Source organism: Psittacula echo, assembly GCF_963264785.1.
Source record: "Psittacula echo genome assembly, chromosome: 2".
In the NCBI taxonomy this organism is placed as follows: domain Eukaryota; kingdom Metazoa; phylum Chordata; class Aves; order Psittaciformes; family Psittacidae; genus Psittacula; species Psittacula echo.
The window spans coordinates 151,782,951-151,809,738 of record NC_137737.1 but is presented as its reverse complement, the minus strand read 5'-3'; the positions used below and the strand labels follow the sequence as shown (position 1 = coordinate 151,809,738).

Below are 26,788 nucleotides of genomic sequence, written 5' to 3'. Positions count from 1 at the left end.
ACTGCTTCCTTAAATAGTTTCTCAAACTAGTTAAAACTAATAATGATTTTAAAAAGCAGATGGTTTAAAATACAAATCAGTGAAACCTATGTTCTGTTACAGGTTTATTACTGCTTGCCCTCAAACATTGCCTTTAGTTCAATGCATTTCTTGATTATTTTTTAGTTTCTTATTTTTATCCAGCCAGCTATCTGTTGACCTTTAATTACTGCTTGATTGCCTTTAAAGTCTCAGTGGATTTTATTAGTTTCTCTAATAGACAGTACGGTGTGTGCAGGGGAGAGGGAGAAGGTATGTCTATGTGCATATATATATTTGTGTATATATATTTGTGTATATTATGAGAAACGTAACCTCAGCTCTCTAAAAAACCAGGTTATTTTCAACATTTTCGATAACAGGTGCTTTCTTCTTTGACAATTGGATATTTGATATTGGATATTTGATAATTGTGGATAGGGCCAAACATGCACCAGATAAAACATTTTAGTTCTTTTCTACTCTCTTTGAAGCCCAAGAGTATCTTGATTTCTGTAGGAGATGCCTGGAATATTAACAAAGCTATTCCAAATTTCTGCTATGAAGAAACATGCATCTAACTTCAGTATAGTGTTTAGCAACAGTCTTCAGACGTTTTTTACTTTGAGAATACCAAATGAATGGGAAGGTCTTGATACTGTCTGTTGCTTCTTCCATACAAAAAAGTTGTTTCTGGATGTTGGAAAAATATTATGCTATTCTTGTTCTGTTTATGCATTTACCTGGAAATAATACTGTTGCAGTAGTGATTGTCAGAAGAGACATAATCCTTTATTGCAAACTAAAATAACTGTTAGACTGATTGTTGTCTTGGTGGGGAGGGAAAGGAGGAGCTTCTATTGGCATAGAAATACTGGACTAATCCACCCAAAACTAACAAACACTTCTCCTTCATTGGATCCGGAAGTCACCCATGATGCCAGATTTTTGTTTAGCCTCATGATTTTCTTCAACACTGGGAATCTCCAGCAAACAGAATGCCTTAAAGGATCATAATAAGACTGCAGAGATCCAGAAAGAGAAGTGTAGTAGCAGATTGGACAAGCTGTTTTACTGTATTTGATAGAAGACTAAGTGATTCTGTTAAGACTTGAGTAAATTTTAAATTATTTGAAAGAACAGTACAAAGTATTAGTAGAATCACAGAATGGTTTGGGTTGGATGGGACCTTTGAGATCATCCAGTTCCAACCCCCTACTATGGGCAGGGACACCTTCTGCTAGACCAGGTTGCTCAAGCCCCCATCCAACTTGGCCTTGGTATTACCAGAAGTTTTTTGACCGTTACCTTGACACTGGTGGTATAAACTAAAGCAAATACATTTTTTAAAAATGAAGGAAAAAATAGACTTGTACAGATAAAAAGAGAAAGAACAGCAGCCATAAGGCAGCTTTTATAAACTATTGACATTGAATTAATATATTTATTGATTTTAATTGTTTGGTTTGAGTGTACAGCCTGCCAGAAGGCCAGGTGACCAACGGGGGCCTTATATAATTAGCACCAGTCATTAAGAATGTGTCCGTTGCTGTGCTTGTGTTCAATGGGCCTTGCTGCTGCTGTCTGGGGCAAGCTGACACCACGGTGCCAAGCAGCCTTGGGCAGGGGTTCCCTCTAGCTGAGGAAGCACAACCAAAATAAGCTACTGCTCTTCCAGTTTAGAAACCCATAATATGGAAATCTGTATCAAACTAACAGCTGGCTCAGTCATGTTGTGTTTATTTTAATGGCATCTAATATTTTTTTGATTGTTCCTGCATAGTTGAGTTGTATTCAGATTCTGCCTTTTTAACAAACTAATCAAACTGTAACCCTGAAAGAAATTGTCAGCAAATGTTGGAATAAATGTTGTCTGAGCTTAATGATTATTTTACTGCTTGTTTAACCAAACATTACTATAATATTAGAAGCAAGACACTGCTGCCTCTTGAGTTTGTTAATAACCTTGGATGTCATCAGAAAACTTGCGGAAGAGTGCCATCTAGTGTGGGTTCTTGTATGTTATCATATAACTGGAGATAATGGAAATACATTGTTTTCAGCACATAAACTATGGGGCAAATTTGGTTTTAATTTGTTAAATTTCTTTTATTTTTGAGGTTGATTTTTTAAATAATTTAAGTTGTTTTGTTTTTTTTTTGTAAATCCAACTTCCCAGACCATTCTTTGCCCATTAGATTTAAAAAAGGTATGCATATCAAGTCATTATATACAGTATATATAGTTAACATATGTATATATATTTATATATAGTTCAAGCTCTGGATCTGTATTGCAAGATTATGTATATGAATTTCTCTCTGAAATCCTTTTAAAGTTTATCTTTTCATTATTATTTCAATGAGAAATGATGAATTTCAATCTGGTTTGCTTTGATAACCAGAGCCATTTTAACCCCTTTCAGATTGGTGATTGCAGATAATTGGAATATTGTAAACAAATGTGAGGACACTGCCAGTTTAAAATATTCCTATGTAAAAAATGTGTGTTTGCAGTAACAAAATCATTGTACCTGGGGGGGGTTCTATTTTTAACTTGCAGTGCTGCCTCACTTAGAAAAAGAGCATCTGCAACATGCTTGTCCTTAGTGTCACTGCTTTCCCTTCTTTACTTCCACCTGAAGGGCAGCAGCCCCTGAGAGGGATTTTTTGGGTTGGTTTTCATTTAAAACATCATTGTATAAACAACACTTTGCAGAGTGGTTGGGAGTGGGGGGAGCCATTGTCTGAAATCTTATTGAAGAGTCTCGATATGCTGCAGTCGACAGCTGCTCTTAATATTTTCTGTCAGCTCTCAGTATCGTTACTCCTCTGCCATGTTCCCTTCTTTAGCCATTTGTTGCCATGGCAGTTTTCATTAATTTGGTCATTACAGTCTGACTCTGAGTGCGCCGAGACCCGCATTTTGAAAGGCAACTAGCCATTAGCACAATAAAAATGTGTGTGCTGTCTCCTCTGTGAAGAGAGATGCACACTGGAGAAAGTAGTGATTGCAGTTTTCTCCTTCAGTAATGGGATAGATTTCAGGAAGATCTTAGATACCTACTTTTAAAGCAGTTAAATTTACAAGAGATTAATGGCACCCTTTCTCTTCCACAGCTTCTGCTTATTTGAGGAACTTGAGAACTGTGCTGCTTTGGCTTTAAATTGTTCACCAAAGGGATTTTAGAATTAAGACTTTTTCTCTTTGCCCTTTCTCATTCCTTATTACTTTTTCTCAAATCTTTCCTTTCCACCTCTCACTTTCTTCCCACTCAGTCTCTCCCACAGTACAATCCCTCCCTATATTCCCACTAATATTTTGTTCCTGGCAAGCTTTCGGTGGTTTATAGGTTAACTTGTATTTCCAAATGCAGATCTTCATTAAGGTCTTTATCTTGTGCTAGATGGATATCAGTATTGACTAACAGCAAAGAAGAAGCATTAAATATGGCATTCCGTGGAGAGCAGAGCACAGGGGAGAACAGTTTAGAGGATCTGACAAAAGCCATTATTGATGACATACAGAGATTACCCGGAAATGAAGTCTGTTGTGATTGTGGCTCACCAGGTATCTCAATTTGTTAATGTCATCAATTTCTTGTTGGAAGCAAAGGAATTTCTTTAGAGATGTGTTTGTAGAGTGGAAACTGATTTTCTAAGTGATGTGTTGATCAGTCTTCAACCTGTTTTTTAAAAGAATAAATACGACTTTCATGCATTAGTTCCATTTAATTCACTAAAATATTTTTGTGTGTTGTCTGTGCTTACTTCCAGCAGTTCAAGCCCCTCTGGAGTTTGAACTGTTCTTGTTGCACTGTCTCTAGATGCTTGTTGCACTTGAATGGAAGTTGCTTGGCATCACTGATCCTGTGCATGCTACTAAGTAGAAGTGAGTAATGCTTAGACAATGACTGTGGAAAAATTGACCTGGCCAGGATGGTACTCTGAGGTTTTATCTTGGCATGAGGCTATTGGAACTGCAGTATCAAAAATAGCCAATCTTGTGCAAAGAATGAGACCCAGAGTTGAAATCCTTTCAAATAATATCTTCAGAAGTACAGAGTTACAGGTCAGTTACATGTCACTTAAACCTAGAGATGAGTCAAATCATCATAGTACTACTGAATTGATACAGTAGTTGGCAGCTGCTACAGCTTTCACATCTAAAAGAGATCGCTCATGAAGGTGATGTTTATTTGCAACTGAGTAGATAGTATGTGTCTTAAAGATGCTAACTAATGCAGAACTGATCCAAATAAGAAATGCCTAGATAAAAAATGCAAAGTGGAATATAATTTTGTCATATCCTGGAACTGGTTCATTCAAGTATTCCATGATGTAAAGCTACAGATATTCAGATTACAGTTCTCACTCTTCGTTTAATTTATAGTGAAGTTTTAAGCTTCACTCCTGCACCCCAACTTGCTACTTTAAAACTCCTGACTTAATGCTTTGTCAGTTACTATTTGAGATCAAGGAAGAGATTAATTTGAAAACATGTATGTGTCTGGAAATATGTCTGGAGCTTTTTCTTTTCCTTAAAAACTGGTCTTGCTTCTTATGTAGCATTCATAGCATAAGATCTATTCTCACATTACGTGCAGATCTCCTACCATGACAGCAATATTTTTTTGTCCTGGACTAGCCAGCATTACTTAAATGTTCTACAACATATTACTGGTTTACATATTGAAAAATGCTATAGTCAATCTTTTATGAAGAAAGACTATTTAAAATTTAAGACATAAAGATTAAAACTTTGTTGTCATCAGTGGAATTTAGGAGATCTGTTCCTTTTAAAAACAGGAAGCAAAGGCCTTACTTTCTACAAGAAACAAATCCTAAATGTGTCCAAATACAGTCATTCAGTGTGGATTTGTACATCTGAATTCAGTGCCTTTGGGACTGTCTCTAAATCTGAAAAACTTAATTCCATTGGTATCAATCTGTGGTTAAATTTGCACTGTGGTTTGGAAGAAAGTATGGAATATTCTTAGTTTATTTCCATTTGTTAAAGCATTAAATGAGGAATCATTTCAGAATGCATTGGGATTTCTTACCACCATTGGAAAACTTTTCTTGGACTTTGATTAAATACTTTGTTTTTCAATTCTACAGATCCAACATGGCTATCAACTAATTTGGGCATTTTAACCTGCATTGAGTGTTCTGGAATACACAGAGAAATGGGTGTCCATATTTCTCGAATCCAGTCTTTGGAATTAGACAAATTAGGAACGTCTGAACTCTTGGTAAGTTCCTTTAATTTGGATTATTTTTATTCTTTTCTAGTCAGATGTTCTGGATATAGGTATCATTCAGGTGTATAATTTACTGTTAGATTTTTTCAAGGTATGTGTTTTGCAGAATGTTAACTTCACATTTTTGTACCTGTCTTATAGGAGGTTTCTTACTATTATGTGTTACTGATGCTTTTAACCATCTGTCACTTCTGATGTTAATTTCTGGAGGTTTTGCAGAATGAATATTGACATTAGTGCCATCAGGATTTTGCCTCTCATCAGCTGATCTTGACCTTAAATCAGAGCAGCCCAAAATCTCATGTAATTAAAGAAAATGAGAAAATTTGGTCGATGAGAAAATGAACAGGAGGCAGCAGTGTGCCTTTGCAGCCCAGAAAGCCAACCGTATCCTGGGCTGCATCAAGAGGAGCGTGACCAGCAGGTCGAAGGAGGTGATCCTGCCCCTCTACTCTGCTCTCGAGAGACCTCACTTGGAGCATTGTGTGCAGTTCTGGTGTCCTCAACATAAAAAGGACATGGAACTGTTGGAACACGTCCAGAGGAGGGCCACGAGGATGATCAGGGGACTGGAGCACCTCCCATGTGAAGATAGGCTGAGAAAGTTGGGGCTGTTCAGCCTGGAGAAGAAAAGGCTGAATGGAGACCTCAGAGCAGCCTTCCAGTATCTGAAGGGGGGCTATAGGGATGCTGGGGAGGGACTCTTCATTAGGGACTGTAGTGATAGGACAGGGAGTAATGGGTTAAAACTTAAACAGGGGAAGTTTAGATTGGATGTAAGGAAGAAATTCTTTACTGTGAGGGTGGTGAGGCACTGGAATGGGTTGCCCAGGGAGGTTGTGAATGCTCCATCCTTGGCAGTGTTCAAGGCCAGGTTGGATGAGGCCTTGGGTGGCATGGTTTAGTGTGGGATGTCCCTGGCCATGGCAGGGGGTTGGAACTAGATGATCGTAAGGTCCTTTCCAACCCTAACTATTCTATGATTCTATGAAAATGAAAGCTAATTTAACTTAAGTGAGAATGACCATTGCTAATTCTGACAGAAAATTGTTGGGTAAATCTTTTAATTTTATAGAAGAAACCCTGTAACATTAAAGTTACTCAAGGAATTTGTGGCTACTAAAGCAAAAATGAACAAAATCAAAACAAGAAACAAAGAAATTAAAAACATAGTTACAGCAGGTTTATGTCCTCAACTGTGTTTGGTGTGTGAGAAGACACTTGTCACAGAAACTTTGTATGGGAAAATTGAGAGAAGATAAAAGGCAGTTCTGGATTTGTGCATGGTTTAACATTAGCACTGGAAGTATTTTTGAAATCTTGAGTTGTTTTCAAAGTTAGTACTGATTTAAATCAAATTTTACTAAGTGTGACTTTGCAGTAGGTGCGAGCTCCTTTTCAAAAGTAACTTCCTGGTTAGTGTACTAGAAGTGTTTCAGTGTTCATGCTGCTAGCTCCTCATTCTGTTCTTATGCTGGAGGTAGATTGTCTTCAAATACAGCAGCAGTGGCTGGGATGATAGGATTCACACTTAAAAATTTTAACTCTTTTATGTTATAAGTGTAATCACTATGATTTTATTCTGCAATTTGTTGTGTTCCATCTTTTAGCAATAATGTAGAAAATGCACATTAATAGTCCAGGTTGTTGTATATTTTACTTTGTTTTTCTTATTGCAGCTGGCCAAGAATGTAGGAAATACTAGTTTTAATGATATTATGGAAGGGAATTTACCTAGTCCTTCACCTAAACCCACTCCATCAAGTGATATGTAAGTTTAGAATCATTAAATTCTTTAATATTAAGTTTATTGTGGAATATGTATGTGATGTAAAATGTCTTAAAGAGTAACCAAGCCAGAGGAGGGCTGGGACAGAAGAAGAAAGGGATTTTGTACTCCACCTGTGGGGTTTCTTAGAAGTACAGTCTTTTGTCATGCAGTCATATTTAAGCTACAGCTTCTTGGTGTAGAAAACTTCAGGTTTGGGTTTCAAGGTTCATTATTTTGAATCTTGACAGTTTTTGGATTTTGTAGCATCTCCTCAGGTGATAGACACAGTTGGATTAAATGACACCAGCTTCAGGTACTGTCTTGAGATGGAGATGAGCTTTTTCTTCCTTTCCCTGGTGTTGGAGCTGCACAGAGGGCATCACAGATGTTGTTTTGCCACAGAAGGCTTTTTAACCTATTATGCTGTTTTCTAGCTCATTAAGTATTTTTCTTTTATCCTGTTTTTAGCATCTTTTGCATGCTTATCCTTTTTTTTAACAGATAGACGTGTTTCCATGAGAAATCACATTTCAGGCTTTGTTTTTTCTTTGGTCTTAGTCCTCAGAGTCAGAGTAATTTTTGTATGTAACAAGAAGGCAGGATAAAATTGAATATGTACCTTTTTTAGGCTTGTTTGCAAGGCAGACATGCATTATAAAGTCTTTATCAATAGTTTTCTTCTTCCCTTCTCTGCTCCTGAATTAGGCAAGATGAGTTTAAATTTAAGTCATTGACCCATTTTTCTAAGTATTTCTAAATCAAGCTCTATTTTCACACCCACAGGACTGCACGTAAAGAATTTATCACTGCTAAATATGTAGATCATAAGTTCTCCAGGAAGACTTGTGGATCTGCAGCAGCTAAACTGAGTGAATTACTTGAGGCTGTCAAATCCAGGGATTTACTTGCACTAATTCAAGTCTATGCAGAGGGGGTAGAGCTAATGGAGCCACTGTTAGAGCCTGGACAGGTAAGCTTATCAGGTAAACAAAGCAGAGTATTTTAAGTAATGTGTATTTGTAAAATGTCTGAGACTGGGGTTGCTCTCTTAGATGCTAAAACAAGAGAAATAACAGATTAAAATTATGGGGTTTTCTCCCTTTCCTTAATGTGGCATCCTTGTGGGGAGGAAAGAAGACGTATCACTTGTCATCAAATCCTCTGAAGGACGGTGAAATGTAATAGTAGTATCATAGTGTTCTAGGTGCAACTATTATGTTGAACAGCACCTGTTCTGCAGTGTGTTTCTTTAGGATAAGGCCTAGAGAAAGAAAAGGCTTGTCTTGTTAACCCTGGCTCACCTGATACCACAAACAATATCATATCTGCTTTTGAAGAAGATGCTGAAGGAATTCATTAATGACTGTACACTAGTCTCTGTTTCTCTGTGAGGAAAGAAAACACGATGCCTTCACAGCTTCTGATGAAACATTTACAGAAGTACAAATTCTTTCAACCAGGAAAACAGAATCATTTATTATTTTTAATAAAGTTCTGAATAGTTATCTTCCTTCTAATGTCAGTGACAGCTTTTTGGAAAAATCAGGCCAGATTGACCTGGAGCATCTGTGTAGAAAAAAGCACGGTGTCTAACATTTTTGTAGACAACTGCTGCTGTGTAACCGGTTGGTCAGCAATGTTTTCTGCCGTTACTTTTGAACACAACTTGGAGTGATCTCAGAGAATGTTTTCAACAAGTTCTGTGGAAATAGCTGCCTTGGCAAAGGGCAGAGTGCCTGTCTGTATCGAGTGGAGGGAGTTCAATATAGTCTCAGCACTTGAAATATCACAGAGTGCTTATCATGGAAACACATTACAAATTCTCTGTCTACAAGGTGAACTTTCTATATTTATCATCCTTAGCAGTTACCACAGAATTAGCTCCTTAGCGTTTCTCAGCTGGTACAGTCAATGATACCTAGAAAGGTGTGAGCACCAGCTGAAATGTGGTCTGAAGTGAAGACATTTATGTGCTGTAAATTCTCTGAAGTTTAATAAGTCTTTTTAAAGTTGTGATTTAAGTATGTGTACTGTAACATATTTTTAATGCCGCTTTTGATCAGTAGGAGTTAATGAGATCTGGTTTTAGATTAATTCCTCATCAACTTTGAAACTGAATTAAACAGAACTTATATTGTCATTTAAATGCATAAATGCTTGTATTATATGTATAGAAAATACAGTGTTATTCTGTTTAAATTCATGAGGAGAAACCCTATATCTGGGGAGGAACAATGCCATGGACTACCCAACTGGAAAGCAGCTTGGCAGAAAAAGGCCTGGGGGTCCTAGTGGACCCCAGGCTGATATAAGACCACAGTGTGCCCCTGCGGCAAGGAAAGCCAGTGGTATTATAGGCTGCAGTAGGCAAAGTACTGCCAGCAGGTTGATGGCAGTGATCCTTCCCCTCTACTCAGTGCTGGTGAGGCCATAGCTGGAGTACCGAGTCCAGTTCTGGGCTCCCCAGTACAAGACAGACTTTGATGTACTGGAGAGAATGCAGCGAAGGGCCACAGAGATGTTTAGAGGACATGATACATGAGGAAAGGCTGAGAGATCTGGGACTTTTCAGACTTCAGAAGAGAAGGCTCAGGGAGGTCTTATCCATATATATAGGGAAGGTGTAAAGAAGACGAAGCCAGGCTTATTTAAACAGGGGAAGTTTAGATTGGAAATAAGGAAGAAATTCTTTACTGAGAGGGTGGTGAGGCACTGGAATGGGTTGCCCAGGGAAGTTGTGAATGCTCCATCCCTGGCGGTGTTCAAAGCCAGGTTGGATGAAGCCTTGGGTGGCATGGTTTAGTGTGAGGTGTCCCTGCTCATGGCAGGGGGGTTGGAACTAGATGATCGTAAGGTCCTTTCCAACCCTAACTATTCTATGATTCTATGAAAATGAAAGCTAATTTAACTTAAGTGAGAATGACCATTGCTAATTCTGACAGAAAATTGTTGGGTAAATCTTTTAATTTTTCCAGTGACAGGACCAGAGGCAATGGGCAGTTTGAAACACAGGAGGTTTCCTCTGAACAAGGGGAAAGTTTTTCTTATTGTGAAGGTAACTAAGCACTGGCATGGGTTGCCCAAGGAGATTGTGGAGTCCCCCAACCTTGGAGAGATACTCCAGAGTCATGTGGACATGGTCCTGGGGAGCTAGCTTTAGATGGCCCTGCCTGGGGAGGGAGGTGGGACCAGATGTGCTGCACAGGTCTCTTCCAACTTCAACCATTCTGTGATTCTGTAAGGGATTTAATGTAGGTAGGACTGTGGTTTTTGTGGGGATTTTCCCAGGTTTTGTAGGAGATAGTGTTGTTGGGTATGCTTGGTGCTCACCAAGGTGTCATAAAGCAACAAGTACGTGAACTCATTCATTATTCCTTGACAGGATCCCCTGTAGTTACTAGTAGCTAAAATGGTTAAAGGTTCTTCAGGGTTGTTCTATCCAGCTGGGAAAAACAGAAGACTGGTTTTGAGGAACCTGTGATGTCAAAATGTGATGCTGTTTCCTTTGAAGCACATGGTGTCTTTTAAGGATCCAGAAAGGCAATAACTATTGTCATCGTAATTTCCTAATAACATTTTTCCTTTGAAAGACTTGTAAAAGACTAATTGACATATATCTTGTGGGTCTGATATTACAAGCTTTGCAGAAATAAGACACAAAAATCTAACATCTATTTGTGTGTGTTTAGGAGCCAGGTGAAACAGCACTTCATTTAGCAGTCCGGACTGCTGACCAAACCTCTCTCCATCTGGTTGACTTCCTTGTACAAAACTGGTATGGATTGATCAATTTTCATTATGTATGAAAAATTTAAATGTTCAAAGCTACCCATGCAGTGCTTTGGACAGTGTTTGCCTATCACTTATGTTCTCCTTAGATATGCTTCAAAAGAGCGTAATTTTAATACCTTTGAGTTGACACTTATGCTCCTAAGTGTGGACAGAAGTGTAGGTTAAAACATGGAAAGCAATTATAAAAATAGGATGGAAGGAAAAATTATGTAGAGCAAAAGAGATCAGTGATTTATAACGCATTACTATGAAACAATGCAGATGAATAGTTCAGGTAAAGGAGATGTGACAAAGTAACCTTCCGAATACAGGACACGTGCAAGGAAACTGTAAGAGTAGAAAACAAGGATATGTCTCATAAATTTATGAGTAGAAGCTAGATTGACTTCAAAAAAGGTGATGTAATAGTTAATAAAATGTATTAGAGTTATTGACAGCTTGATCTTAACTACTAATTTTCGACATCTAGGTTATTGGCTGAGCTATTCTTTATTGTCAATAGATGTGTTCACAGAAGTGAAAAATCTTAATGAAAATACTTAAAAAAATCAAATGGTACAACATTATTTTTCATATGGTTCACAACATAGTTAAACAGTAGCTGAAATTAATTCCAGTCCACCTGTCCAATATGCCATGAAGCAAAGGAAGCGGCAGTCATTTGCTATGTCAGGTGGTGGGTTTTGGAGAATGAGGGGAGGAAGACTGGGGAAACACAGAAGACTCATCACAACTCCCTCAGCACGGGGAGTCCTTCCTGCTATTGAAGTGCAGTCAGTGAATACTTGGTTCTTTTCCTTCCCCTCTCTAATAGTTTATGTAGCATTGTCTATAGGGAGTGTTAGAAGGTTTGGTCTTCTGATAACAGCACAGACTTGAAATCCGTGTTCCTGACACCATCTCTTGGGCTCTGTGGACTAGCTGTGTAACCTTCACTTTAACTTACTCTACTGCTACTCCCTCATGTTAGAGAGCTGACTATTGTAGGAGTGTTCTTAAAGTAAAAATTAAAATATAGTAAAAAATAAGCTCTTAATATTTACACGCTGAGGTCATAATTTGAAAACTGTTTTAGAAGCCCAAATTATTATTCTGAGCAAATATTAAAGGATTTGTTATTTTGGATTATTATGTAAAATTACTTTGTTTTGTCTGAAGAAACTACAAAGCTTCATAACATCAAGTACTGTAGCGATAGGACAAGGGGTGGTAGGTTTAAACTTAAACAGGGGAAGTTCAGGTTAGATATAAGGAAGAAGTTCTTTACTGTGAGGGTGGTGAGGCACTGGAATGGGTTGCCCAAGGAAGTGGTAAATGCTCCATCTCTGGCAATGTTCAGGGCTCGGTTGGACGGAACCTTGGGTGACATGGTCTGGTGTGAGGTCTCCCTGCCCATGGCAGCGGGGTTGGAACTGGATGATCTTAAAGTCCTTTCCAACCCAAACCATTCTGTGATTCTATGATTCTATAACTATCATCCTTTATGTGTTTCTGTCAGCTGTCTGTAATTTTGTCTCAATCTCAAATTTAAGAGCATCTTTACATCCATATGGGCTCTGCACTTACTGTTCAGTGTGGGTAATACTGAGTGGAAGTAAAGCTGTCATTTTCTGAGCTTTTCATTTTTATAAATGTATTAAATTGATCCCAGTATGTCATGACTTTATTCAAGAAACCTTGTTTCAGTAATTGAAAACGGAAAGAGAGAACAGTTTTTAAAAGCCCTGCGAACCCCTTTGCACAGCTTGTCTTTCCCAGTTTGTATCCTTTCGTTCCTTCTTATGACACTTATGCATCCTCACAGCCACCCTCTTTGTAGTTCCTTGAACTTGAAGTGTGGGACTTACTAGCCTGTTCTAATTGTATCAGAATGATTTTTCACATATTTTTAATTGGGATAATTTAGCATGTTTGAAAAGGAAATGCCAGTAAAGCGGAGGGCGAAAACCAACTGCCATGACCTTACAAAGGATTAGGTTTGAATCTCTTGAGTTTCAGATTTGTTGTTTGGTTTTTCAGTGAACCCCTGTAGATGCTCAGTCCTTGTCAACCACAGCTCAGGAATTTCCAGTGTGCTTGGCGCTATTCTTACTAGTCCTTGAAAGTAATGTTTGACTTAAAAAATATTTCTTTCTCTTTCTATTCCATATTTGTCCCATAAAGTATTAATGCATTTGTTGCTGCTAGGGATGCTTGCTCTAGCACACTAGATGTCTCTTGATTATTTCTTCTTTTGTGTTTAGTGGAAACCTGGATAAGCAAACAGCGCTGGGCAATACAGTTCTACACTACTGCAGTATGTATAATAAGCCTGAGTGTTTGAAATTGCTTTTGAGGGGGAAGCCAACTATTGATGTAGGTAAGTTCATTATTTAAAGCTAGGAAAAAAAGATTCACTAACATTTCTTCCTATTATTTTAGCCACTTTTGTGTTAGGAATATGGCAACTTTACCACCAACGAGCCTAAAGGAAGTATTCAGTTAAGAAATGGAACTTAAATTCTTAGAAGATAATAGTGGCAAATGTTTTCTCATATGAAATACTAATGGTAAAGCCTAGCTTTCCTGATGCATAGTTTTCTGATGCATCATAAACAGCCTGGTATTTAGGTTTATTGTTTATATTGTAAAATTCATCTACTACTTGTATGTTATAATGCTTCAAATGGCTGCTCACGTTAATTGCACTTCAGACATATGTGGGCTTTCTGTACACAACAGTTAATTCTTCTTTTAATATTAATGTCAGTTGGCACTGTGGCTTCACCCAGAGTGCCCCAGCCACCACTGTAGGTGATTAGAGAAGGGATTAGCTATTTCAGCTGCATTTCTCCCTCTGTTTGCAATCCACGTGTGTGCAATAGGTATAACACTTGCCGTACCTAAATCAGTCCATTTTTCATCATGGCTTAGCAAAAGCTAATTAAAAATAAAATCTCTGTAAAGTGTTTGCTTACACTTAGGATAATCTCTTGTTTAATAGATGTTCTCCTTTCCCCGCCATATTTTGAGTTAAGAAGGTATTCCATGAATCCAGGCTCAGGAGCTAAGTTTCATCAGCATGTCTATGAAACATTTGCATTTTGTCAGTTCTTGGTATAGGAGGACAGCTTTATGAACAGTTGGTGCAAACTGAAGAGGATAAACTTTTATTTTTTTTACCTTTTCACTCATTGCCATCATTTTCCTCCTCTGCCCTCTAAAAAGCTGTTGCATAAATTTAAGTTCATAGCTTGGTGGCAGAAGTCACTGGTTCCTTGGCCTTCCTATACCTCCTTAGAATGCATTCTAATATTACCATAAGTCAAAGAATTTGTTGTAACCTTTTTAAACAGATATATCCCTCATTAAGAAAATGGGAAAGCTGTCTGCACAAGCTTAAGCATGCCTATTGGTCCTTCCATTGAACTCTGTCCTAGGTAGATGCCAGAAGAGTGTTTGTACCTTTTTGGGTTCTGTTTTCTGCTGGAGATTGTTTTGGTTTGTTTTTATGCTCTCACTTAAGAACTGTGTATCTTCTCTAGGACTTGAACCATCAGGTTTTTACTTAAAGATTGAAAGTTTGGAATTGGCTGGTCTCTTTAAGTTCTCTGTGTGCTCACTTCAGCTAAATACTGTATTTTCACTCCTTTTCATATTAAAACTCCTGAACCATCCTGGATCTTTCTATAAGGAGCCCTCCTTCTAGGGATCTTAATTCTTTCAAATTCATAGGCCTTTCTAGATGACTGCTTTGTATTTTCTAGAATTCATGACTGGCACTCTATGTGTAATATTACGGATAGACATATTTCCTTATGAGACCTCAGTTTGACTGTTTTCAGTTCCCAGTCACAGAAACTCTTTACAATCCAGATGTGATGTGGAGCATACTCTGTTCCAGCTCCATGGCGTTCACTGCTATACTGTAAGACTAAATTTTACCTAAGTTTTGTCCACATCTGGTTGGGATGTGGGGTTTGATCTTTTCTTGAGACTTGCTACTGAGCATCGAGGAAGGATCCCATTAGGTGTTGTGCCAGAGGAGCTTCAGAGTGCTCAGATACCACCTTCTTTCTGATTAGGCCTTATTTGAAAAGGCAAACCATTTTACAGCTTTTAAAAAGAGGAAATTGCTAGGGAGTTTTCAAATTATTCTTGTCCAAATGTCAGAATAGGATTTCTGTCTTAAAATTCAGGCTTCAAACCACTACATACTGATCAAAGTAAAAGGTGCTTGGATCAACATTTACTGGGTTTTAAAATCTTAAAACAGTTTTCTTTTATAAGCTATTAAAGCTTTGCTTTTCCTGCTTATCCATGTAAGAGTTTTACTGGCAAAGGAGTTGAGTGGTGAATTACTAAATTTCTTTATATTCTCTGCTAGGGTGGTTAGGAGGGATTTGGGAAGTGTCCCAGCAGATGCTGCTGATCAGAAAGAACCTGATGATACATGAAATGCATGAGCACTTAGAGTGCAATCTTAAAGAGCTGCAGCTGCCATAGAGTAAATAGATGTTTTTGATCACTTTTAGAAGTTACTCTGCTAAAAATACTGAAACTTACTGAATTGAGTCTTTAACCATCTCAAAGAACCACTCTCTTGTTTTTATTGTTAATTTTGTAGTCAACCAAGCTGGAGAGACTGCTCTGGACACGGCAAAAAGAGTGAAAGCTGTCCAGTGTGAGGAGCTGGTAAGAACCAGGGTGGGGAAGAAGGATGGGGGATGTTTGTATGTTTAAAGATGTGGTCTACTGAAGATGGCATTGCTGCTGTATATCAAACTCTATCGCTGTGAGCTGGCTGTGTGCTAGGCTGAAGGTCCTACCATAGATGAATATTTTCTAACTTCAAAATGCAAGAGTCATTTTCTTTGTGAGAGTTTTAGATCTTACTTGTGTTGGAAGTACTTAGTTATTTTAACCAGACCTTAAATACTTGAGAGTCTAGTTGTCACAGAACCAATAAATTGAGGCTAAACTAAACTTATTGTTCAAACTCAATTAAAGCTCCACCAACATTAACTACAGATTCGGGATTTCACATGGATTTGTCACTACAGTGCTGACTCTTAAACTTTATGGCAAGTGATCCAAAATGTGCAGTCATTCACCTAAAAGGAAGGGCTCTACCTTGAGGTGTTCCCTTGGACAACATCCTGACCTAAAGGGAGAGTCCCCAGCTGCAGCCAACGCTGCTCTGAGGAGGAGCAACTCCAAATGGCTGCCCAAGGGGCTCCATTGCTGCCCTAGTCGGATCTGAGCTGTTGTCAGGTGTGGTCTTGTACACCCATGGAGTCAGGACCCAACTTCCTGCCCCTTCACCCACCAACCAGCCCCATGTGTGCGGAAAAAGAGCTGTGCACATGAGAGCTCTCCTGGGATCTTGTCTGTGAGAAGAAGCTTCTGCGGGCTTTGGTCAGGGCTTTGTCTGGGCTTTTGTACCTGCCAAACAGGTATTTGAATACCAGTTAATACCAATTCTAGGACATTTGGGCTTCATCACCTTAAAAGTTCTTCTTAGAGCCGTTTCTATCAGAAGTACAGAACAACCTCTGAAATTCAAATCTGTTAAGACGTTTGAGGTCCTTTAGATCCTTTTGGTCTGGATCTTTCTTTGACTTTTCCTGCTTTGGCTTTTCCTGCTTTGGCTTTTCCCAGATGAATTAACAGGGCAGATAGTTCAGAGATGATGAAAGTCATCTTACAAGCAGAATTGAAATAACTTGAAATTAAAACCACCTCACAGGTGGTAGAGAAAGAGGCAAAAGTGTAATGTCTGGAAGTTAAGGTGTCAGAAAATGTAGAACACCAGCTTCTGTTGGACTTTGTCTCTCTACTGAACATATCAGAGCAAAAGCATTCTGGAATTTTGAGAATATTTAAGGAATGTTAACAGATGCCACTCAAGAAACCTATTGGCATTCAGGAACTAAAGGTGTTAAAGGATTTTCTCAGGTACTCTCTTGAAGCAGTTAGCCAAGAATATGGATTCTACATCAGACTAATGAGCTTGTTTGTTCTTAGCCCTCTAAAGTGCCTCTCACCAGCATGCATTTAGTAGGCAAGTGAGTTTAAGTACTGCCAAGGGATTAAGAAGTCTAAGCAGTCTAAGTGATTTCACATTCAACACAGAACCAGAAGAATTTACAAAACAGCTGCCATTTGCTGCTTAATTCTGTTTCTCAGAACAGTTTTGCTTCATTTTGATGAACCAAGGAGGATATCTACTTTTGCTCTGCAGCTGGTAATTTTAATACCTTTCATTTGACAATCAAAAGTTCTTGTCATGTATTATTTAATTATTGCAAAATCAAGAGAGCTTGTCCTTCAGAAATCGCAATAATTTTCCATATTTCTGGGGATGCAAGTCAACGTTTTGCTATGGTTGACAAGGTGGTACTCTCACTGCCTTCTCAATTACTCCCATGTCTGCTCTGTGTAAGTAAGGACACAGTGTTTCCAGTGTTCTGACTGTTTTCTACTGTTGACAATGTTTCTGTCAGCTGAAAACCAGATAAGCCATACAACACACAATTGGTATGGATTGCTTTTTTCTTTACAGCATATTTTTAATAGAATAACATCTGCTGTTTATGTGGACCAACTGTGTTGTAGAACAAAAAAAAAAACAAGTGGATGTTATCAGTGAGCTTATCTAGCAGCTAATCTCAATTATTATAATCAAAATTCCGGAAATACCTCACTGGTTATAAGGACATAGACCTGTTGGAGCAAGTCCAGAGGAGGCCACAAGGATGATAAAGGGGGCTGGAGCATCACCCGTTCAAACATAGGCTGAGCAAATTCGGGCTGTTCAGCCTGAAAAAGAGAAGGTTGTATGGAGACCTCATAGCAGCCTTCCAGTATCTGAAGGAGGCCTACAGGGATGCTGAAGAGGGAGTCTTCATCAGGGACTGTAGCGATAAGACAATGGGTGACAGGTTAAAACTTAAACAGGGGAAGTTTAGATTGGATGTAATGAAGAAGGTCTTTACTGTAAGGGTGGTGAGGCACTGGAACAGGCTACCCAAAGAAGCTGTGAATGCTCCATCCGTGGCAGTGTTCAAGGCCAGGTTGAGCAGAAGTTGGGTGGCATGGTTTAGTGTGAGGTGTCCCTGCCCATGGCAGGGGGGTTGGAACTGGATGATCTTCAGGTCCTTTCCAGCCCAAACCATTCTATAATTCTATGATGCTATGATTATTGCAATTAACTGTAATAGAGCATGTTCTCCTTTTTTTTTTCATTTTCCATTTATTAACAGAAAAATTATTCCTGTGTTTTTCTCAGAAGTGGCAATGAGATAAGGTTAAGAGTAAAAACATCATATGAGTGATCATACTGTTTGCCATGGGCAATAAAAAACTACAAAATAAATAGCTAGATGTTTGCAGTATGGTAGATGTACAAAGCAAATTTCTCTTGCATAGCTGGAGTCTTGATTGTGTAATCCAATTTCAGCTCAAGTGAACTCATGAATGCTTATATAATGGATGGAAAATAATTTGTTCCAAATTTTATTTCAGGAAGATGGTTAAAGGCTCTCCTGAATCAAGCAGTACCAAATAGATGACATTTCAAAGACCGTAGACTCATAGAAATGGGAAATCTAAGTATTAAGAAAGAAAATTTATCTTCTCAGAATAACCATGAACGCAGTTTTCTGGGGTTTGCTGATCAGTAAAGTAGTGGGTTTTTAAAGAATCTGAGTACATGATTTGAAATGGCAAAGTAGAGGAATTCTGTGCTTAAGGCACATTGGCCTCATCCAGTGAGGGAGGGAAATATTTAACTAAAGGGTAAATACCTTTTATTTCTATTCCAGCACAAGGATTGTGACTTTGGAGGGATAATCTCTGTATGTACCAGAACTTATAAGTAGGTTCTGCCTTCCCTTGTTGGAAAGGAGGGCTCCAAGTGCATTTCTGCTTTTGTGCCTGTACCTTCTCTTCTTGTCATCTAGTCAAACGCTTGTCAAACGTGGCAACTGCCTACCCATTTGGAGAATATTTTCTCTTCTGCCTTTTGGCTGGTTCTCTATACCTCAAATAAATGAAGGATGTTAATGTGTGATTTGCCCTGAAGTTGGAGGTTTTTTTAATGTCAGGAAAAGTTTTCAACTTCTAAATATTTCAGCTCATCGCTTGCTGAGACAAAACTTCACTGACACCAAAGGAGCAGCAAATATTTTAACGAGAACCGTTCTTTCTTTCAGCTTTCTCAAGCCAAGGCAGGAAAGTTAAACCCACATGTCCATGTAGAGTACGAATGGAATCTTCGGCAGGAAGAGATCGATGAAAGTGATGATGACTTAGATGATAAAGTAAGTGGGGAACTTGCACAAAACCTGACAATTTCTGTTCTGTGGACATGAATGGAAATTAGAGACCCACTTGAATATTTTTTTCCTTACAGATTTTATTGGGGGGGGGCAAAAGCTAGTTTTGAGGCTCATATTAAAGATTGCCAAAGTGCTTTTTGATTCGACTCTGTCAACCTAGTCATTATGGACTTCAGCTTCAGAGGTTTTGCTTTGACAAGACATACAATTTAATCTAAGTCAGTAAAAGTAGATTACTTATTACTTTGCCATTTTATCCCCTTCTGAATTGTAGGTTGTTAATTTTGAGCTGGAGGAAATCCAAAGCTTCCATATTTATTTTTTCCATAAATTAATAAACCTGAGTTGCTGAATAAATAGCTCTATTTTTCAAAAACTGTGCTGTGCACTTTATTTCTGATTAAGAAGTAACAGAAAGACAAAACTTGAGGGCACAGGATAATTGCCACCCTAGAAGGTGTGAAAACTTAGCCTCTGTGCCCTACTTTAGCAAGTCAGTTAATTACTCTGTTCTCCGTTTCTGTAATAAATGCGAATGCTCCTCTCCTATTTCTCTATATCTCTATAGACAGCTCTGTATCTCTGGGTGCTGTAGAAAGGAAATGTGGTCAACTTTTCATTTTCTGTGACACATGGGACTGAAACATTCAGAAACCAAAATGATTTACATGTCCTCAAGGACAGGAGAGAACAAAATGATTATCTGTGCAAGAAGCCTCAGGAGGATAACAAATGCTGTATGGGAGATAATAGCCTGAACCAGAGCTGCAGTAAAACAGACCGTGCTCCATATACAGCCATTAACATGCAGCAGTTAAAAATTGCTGTGTAAAATTTCTTCAAAGAGCAATTAGATACGTTTAAAAGAGATGTGCCATTGAATATATTGCTAGTTCAGTCAACAGATAAATCTGCTGTGCTAAAAGAGGTTATTTTTAATATGCATCAGCGGGATAATATACTTGATCTTCGAGATAACTGTCTGGTGTGAGTAAAGAACTATTTGAACTGAAAAATTATTCTTATACTCTAAAAACTTTACTGGGCTTTTACTGGTATATTATGTATTATATTATTATTGTGTATTTTCTGTAAGAATAAATCTAACTTTGTGTACATGATGATGTGTTGATGTTACAATCTTTATTTTTCATGTAGAGGAGAGAATCAGTGGATCACTAAGAGGAAGAATATGGGCTTATTGGTCTGTTAAAGAAAGAAATTATGCTCGTGTTCATTAGAATACGCTCTGTTAACTTTTCTCCCAAGCACATTAACTGTATTTGCTGGTTACACCTGTATAATGCATTCATTTTTCTGTTCACAGCCTAGTCCCATAAAAAAAGAAAGATCTCCAAGACCCCAAAGTTTCTGTCACTCTTCGAGCATTTCTCCTCAAGAGAAAATGACTCATCCTGCATTTAGCACTCCCAGAGACAAGCAAAGACTCTCCTATGGAGCTTTTACCAATCAGATCTTCGCTTCTACAAGCACAGATTCACCCACCTCTCCAACTGCCGACGCTCCTCCTCTTCCTCCTAGAAATGCTGGCAAAGGTAAGTCTGTCTCCAAAGTAAGTCTGTCTAGGGTTGCAAGCAGTGATTTTTCCACACTTGTCCTTCCTTTAGCCGGGTACGTTACAGAGTTTCAAGATGTAGCATAGTTTTTCCTATTACATTGATGCAGTAATCCAATACAATGCATGTTCAGAACTTAAAATGCCCCTCCCCCTTTTTTTAATGGTCTCATAACTGTACATGAATAGGTAAAAAAATAAAGTAATTCTCTGTTAAGTAAAATGTGGTTCATTTTCTATAGAACTTAGGCACTGAAGAGCAAAACCAAACATCACCCGTTCTTCCCTGAGTGAAACAACCATTTTGCTCTTGTAGAAGTATCTGTAAGGAAGGTTTGTGCTACAATTCAAGCTGTCTACATTTAGCTGAAACGAATGGGATGCTTTTTCTTATTAATGACACTCTTGGTAGCCCTTGGAAAGGAAGAGAACTTCTTTCCCTATGAGGCTTACTCTTTCAGTAAGTAGATGGTGGTTCTTTGACCTTAAACTTCAAGTTTCGATGACGTATTTATGAAAAAACTCGTTACTTTAATTTGTACAAATCAATGTTTTAGAAGAAAAAAAAATCCCTCTTCATTTTTTCACCTTTTTTGCACACAATTAATTTAGAAATAGCCAAATTGTGTTTTTACAACAGACTTATTAGAGAAAACTTCAGTTGTGAAGGGTACAGCATCACTACAGTTTTCAGCAGTTATGCTCCCCTTTTCTAGCACTGCTATAACTTTATACTTCATTTCCTCAACTGGTAGTTAACTTTGGTTTAAAATTAAGAAATACTCTCTCTAAAATGTGAGAAATGGACAGAACAGAGTGTATTGGCATCAGATGTCTGCTTTTACATGTTCAGATGCTGTGCTTATGAACTGCAATTCCACCGTCAGTCTTTGTCATGTACTGACAACTTTCAAGTTAACCCCCTGGTACTCTTTGTTAAACAGGTTTGTTTTCCATTAGGAGGCAAAGGGATTTTGCCAGGGTATGCAGTTTTCACTTGAGAGTTCATAACCCATGTCTCTTTATATCAGTTTCACTGGGGACTCAGTTGCATCCCTTGTAACTTTACAATGTTGACCTTCCTATTGGCATTACAATATTCTAACTTTTTCCTTCCTCCCCATTATGTTTTTCACAAGCTCTAACAGTCTGTTACTGACTGTCCATTGTCAGGCACAGTATACTGCCTTAGGCATTCCTTCAGCTGACCTAGAATAACTTCTTTTTGTCATAAAGTTGCAAGACTTGGAGAGTAATCACAAATCTTGTTTTGATAAGAAGGTCTGTACACTGCTTAGTATATTGCAGCTTTCAATGGATTATAATGAACTTTATTTCATTGTCATTGTATAGTGTAGCTCTCATTGCCTTTTCTCCAGGAAGGGGAATATTTACATGCTTATTTCATGCTAAGTATGCATTCAAGTTTCAGAAATGTTAGGCATATTCCTAGGTGTTCCTGCAAAGTCCTGGATGAGTGAATCAACACAAGACCAAAGCTACTTGGAAAGAAATGAAGCATTGAGTTCTTATGTGTTGTCATGTCAAGAATTACACAAAGGAAATCCGTATATTACAACAAAATAACATGATATTATCACAAAATACAGAGAACTGTTGACTTCTAAAGTAACATTAACTGCTTCATCAGAGTGGAAAATGCCAAATTTGCACTGTAAGAGAGAAAGGTTGAATGTCACTAGGCTTCTCTGCTTTAAATATGCCAAAATTTGACCATCTGAGAGTGGTACTGGGTTTTTGGTTGATTTTCATTCAATAATATTGTAAAGTATTTAATCACTTTTAGAAGTTTCCATTAAATATATGCCTGCGTTACAGGAATAATTTAAGACTCAAAAGGACAAGGGAACAAAGTGACATGCATAGAACAATTCATCACTGTGGAAAAATCATTCTAGACACATCATTGCAGATGTACTTATGCTTCACTATAAACTCTGCTACATCTGGTTATCTCCCCCACTTCCAGCTCCCAAACAGATAGTTTTAAAGTAAAAGAAGCAGAGACTCTACTTCCATAAGAAGTATGGTGATGCATCTTAATTTTGAAACAGTCTGACTTTACTTTTTCCTACAGAAACAAAATTATCATTTAGGAATTATCCGCTCTTTTGAGATTAGTAGTAATAGAGTATAACCCTTACATCAAAGTCTAACATGCAAGCTTACTTATCAAATCCTTTCTATTGTTCGTTTTAATAGCTACCTATTTGATTTAAGATCACATGAAAACACAATAATATAATTTGCACTAAGTTCCCTAAATATCAAGAGTAAAAAGAGCATTGAATCTATAATTCAGTCTAAGCTTTTCTTCTGTCCCCAAATATAATCTGATCTTTGTCCCTCTCTTCTGTGAAGCCTCAACAGATACCATGGGACCCTGCTAGAACATGGAGACAGTCTGTAGGGAGGGATAGCTGATGGGATCTTATTTTAGAAGGAGGCAGAGGAATTTACAGTTTCATGGGGTTTATCCTTTGAGGCATACAGATACAATGTGTTTTGGAAGAGTTTTATGTCTAAACAAAACCACCTCACTTTAGCCCTCTGTAAGCTGGCTTCATTCACCAGTGAAGTTCCTTAGTAGCCAGGTTCTATGGTGTTTACTGAGATGCCACAATGGGCTGGGAGCCATCAAGTCTGGACTTTGTGTTGGGCAAAGAAGGTAAGTTTGTTGGAGAATGTGTATATAGAGATCCCTAAAATGCTGGAGTGTCAGTGTACTTTACAGTAAACAAGCTAATTTTTTTGGATACATCTTACTTTTTGCTATCTCTGCTACAGATTTACGTAATCCAAATAGAATGAAGAGTGCAGAATGAGTGCAGTAGCTGCATAAGCCAACCACTGTTTGCCTTCTCCAGTAGTTCATCTCAGCTTATTAAGGTTCAACTTATTATCAGTCCAGTCTTTAGTCTGTAGCATTCTAAAAATCATCAGTCTTTCCAGCTTACACCTGCATTATGGCTCCAGACATCTAGCAGATCTTCTGCTTGTTGTTTTACAAAAAGCTTTAAAAACCCCAAAATACCAATATTGCATGATTCAGCACAGCAGCAAAATAAACTTTGCATGACCTTAATTGTGAATCCAAAGTGAAGGCAATGTTGCTAACTAGTTTTGTAGAAGTTAGGCAGTCTAAGGCAGGTTTCCTTAATTTGAGCTGAAAGTGAATTAGTTTGTAATGGTTCTGCCTATTTTCTCGTACGGGATGAACATGAAGGTCAAGGATCTGTTTTGAGGTCATGAAGTGAAGCTTGGTAACTTACATGTTTGCATATTTTATGCTCTTTTTCATAGCTCTGATGTTAGGTACGTAAACCCAAAGGCATTTGTGTTTCCAGTCCACTACCACTGCAGACACCATGTCATATAATCTGCTTCTCACTTGATTAGATTCAATTCCTAACCAAATTTGCTTATTTGCCTTGACTAGTAACTTCTAGAAGCTGTGTGACTGCATTGCTCACAGGATTAGCAATCTTCTCAAATCCATTATATTACTTTGTTCATGTACCAATATCATCATTTAGCTTTGGTGTTTTTTCTGTCATTGTATGTGTCGAGGCACGACCTGGACAGCAGTCATGCAGGTCTCCTTTTCTGTTTTGTTAGATAAACCAAGCATATTTCACCTTTTCTGAGAGAAGAGTATTTGCATTCTCCTGTCATTCAAGTCGTCCTTTCATCATACTAGCCTTTCTCTGTACCTTTGCTGTTTAAATCAGCTTTCTTAAATACAACTGACTGGAAGTATAGAGACAGCATTAAAACCTTGCTGTTAGTGCTGGAAAGACTACATCAAAACTTCCTTTGTCCTACTTTTTTTTATTGTTCCATCATATTATAGCATATCAGGCATTGCACAGTCTCTAGTACCATTTTCAACTGGAGTCCTTGATTTATAGAACAAATGCTTCCTTAGTATGGAATTTTAACATTATCCACAATACTGTTCTGTTTAATCTCATTTCCATTACCTCAGCCTTTAAGGTTGTCCAGTTTCTTCTGTTTTAGTGCATCAACCCAAAATACAACATTTCCTAACATAAAGTCTGGGGTTTTTTTAACAGAACATTTTTCAGCATTTTATGATAGAATGTACTGCACGTGCTGTTGTTGAATTGATGTATATTCTTAGCTTTCTTTTTCAGAGTGATCATGGTAATTTTTTCTTTATGATCTTCTTTTCAGTCCTGAAAATGTGATGCGAAGTAAGACAAACTGAGGAAGGCTTTTAGTAATATCTGCAAAAACATCACTCATAAGAACTTTAACAACACTTGTCAATGAAGATTCTACTTTTAATATACGCTTACTTTCCTTTGCAGTTCCTGTTGTACCATTAACTGGAATAATGGTTCTTCCATATCTCTCATTAAGTGGTAAAAAAAATACAAATGTGAGGTTTTACACCCTGAACGCACCATTTCTTGAGTGAATGGCAACAGCTTTGCATGGTCTCACAACTACACAAATTAATAGATACTATACTAACTGCACAACAGCTGAAGAGCAATGCACTATTAATGGTGGAGCTTTTCCCATTACTTACCTTAGTAGTACAATAAATTTGAGATTATTTGGTCTATCTACACATGAAAGTGTGATCCTTGCGACATGAAAAAGTGATAAAAGATGACAACAGTTTGCACTGAAAGCAACAGTTCCCAGCTAACTGAGGAGAGCCCAGTGGAAGCACAACTAAGAAAGTCTAGGTGTTTTTCCTGGTTTTTGTACTTTTTTGCCTTGTGTGAAGAAAGTGTTCTCATGAAGTATGAACTTCACAACTATGAGGGAAATCATCATTAAGATGACTGTGCAGAAGAAATTAAATGGTTGGCTTACTTGCTGCCTGGTTAGAATCACCAAATATCTTTGGTCTAGAAAAATAACTGCTCTGGCTATTGCTTAAAAATGCCTAGTTAAGCTTGTGTAATTAAAAATATCATGTAAGAATTGTTTTGAGGTTTTGTTTATGCATAGATATATGTGTATCACTGAGGCGAGCAGCGCTGGTGCTGACAGGGTCAGCAATAGAGAGCTTTAGTGTGACGGTTTGCTGGACCAGGCGAGCCGAGAGACCCAGCAGGAGCCCACAGTTCGAGGCAGTTGATGGAGATCCATGCAGCAGCAAAGACACAAAGGTCATTGATGTGTTAGAAACCATGGAAGTACCCGAGAGTGGTCACGTAGGAACTGGGGCTTCTCCCCCACAAAAGGTGGTGGGATCAGTAGCCCAACTGAAGTGCATCTCCACCAATGCATGCAGCGTGGGCAACAAACAGGTGGAGCTGGCAGCCATTGTGCAGCGGGAGAACTATGACATGGTTGCAATCACAGAAACATGGTGGCATGACTTGCACAACTGGAGTGCTGCAATGGATGGTTATAAACTCTTCAGAGGGATAGGCAAGGAAGGAGAGGTGGTGGGGTAGCCCTCTATGTTTCAGAGTGTTTTGCTTGTCTGGAGCTTAATGATGATGATGAGGCCCTGAGTGACATTGTTTAGTGGTGGCCTTGATAGTCCTGGAGTAACGGTTGGACTTGATGATCTTAAAGATCTTTTCCAACCTAAATGATTCTATAAGACAAAGTATTTCATAATAAATTTAATGATGCTTTGTACATCATCATTAGATCTGTGTATTGTTTCACCAGTTGTTTCCAAAAGCTGATGGGAGATTCCAGAATGTTTCCCATGTTTGCTTTATTCAAAGTGATGTGACTTCATACCTCTTTCTGAAAAGATATTTTGAAGTTTTCCTTTATTTCCTGTTTATTGAAAGTTATTTTGTATTTCAGCCATGGAATCATTAGTGTATGACTCCTAAATTTATAATTATTTCTTCAGTGAAATTAATATAGGGATAAACAGTATGGTAGGAACCTGGCAAGATGCATTACTTTAAATGCTTTAACACCTTTTCCCTGGAACTGTTTTATGCCATAGGAACTTTTGAAAGCTATGAAGTGATAATGTTTTTCAGCTCCTCTCTGATGTCTGGAGATACACTGCTAGT

The 26,788-nt window shown here is 38.1% G+C and overlaps 1 protein-coding gene across 2 annotated transcripts in view; it reads left to right on the top strand.

Moving 5' to 3' along the window:
* Positions 1 to 26,788, top strand: part of ASAP1 (ArfGAP with SH3 domain, ankyrin repeat and PH domain 1) — a 123,692-nt gene that overhangs the window by 78,188 nt on the left and 18,716 nt on the right. For both annotated transcript variants that reach the window (XM_080639458.1, XM_080639457.1), the window contains exons 14-22: positions 3,425 to 3,588; positions 5,139 to 5,272; positions 6,961 to 7,052; positions 7,836 to 8,022; positions 10,742 to 10,827; positions 13,088 to 13,203; positions 15,451 to 15,518; positions 19,040 to 19,147; positions 20,493 to 20,721. In XM_080639458.1, coding sequence (XP_080495584.1) covers positions 3,425 to 3,588; positions 5,139 to 5,272; positions 6,961 to 7,052; positions 7,836 to 8,022; positions 10,742 to 10,827; positions 13,088 to 13,203; positions 15,451 to 15,518; positions 19,040 to 19,147; positions 20,493 to 20,721 — 1,184 coding nt within the window. The remainder of the gene's footprint in view (positions 1 to 3,424; positions 3,589 to 5,138; positions 5,273 to 6,960; positions 7,053 to 7,835; positions 8,023 to 10,741; positions 10,828 to 13,087; positions 13,204 to 15,450; positions 15,519 to 19,039; positions 19,148 to 20,492; positions 20,722 to 26,788) is intronic.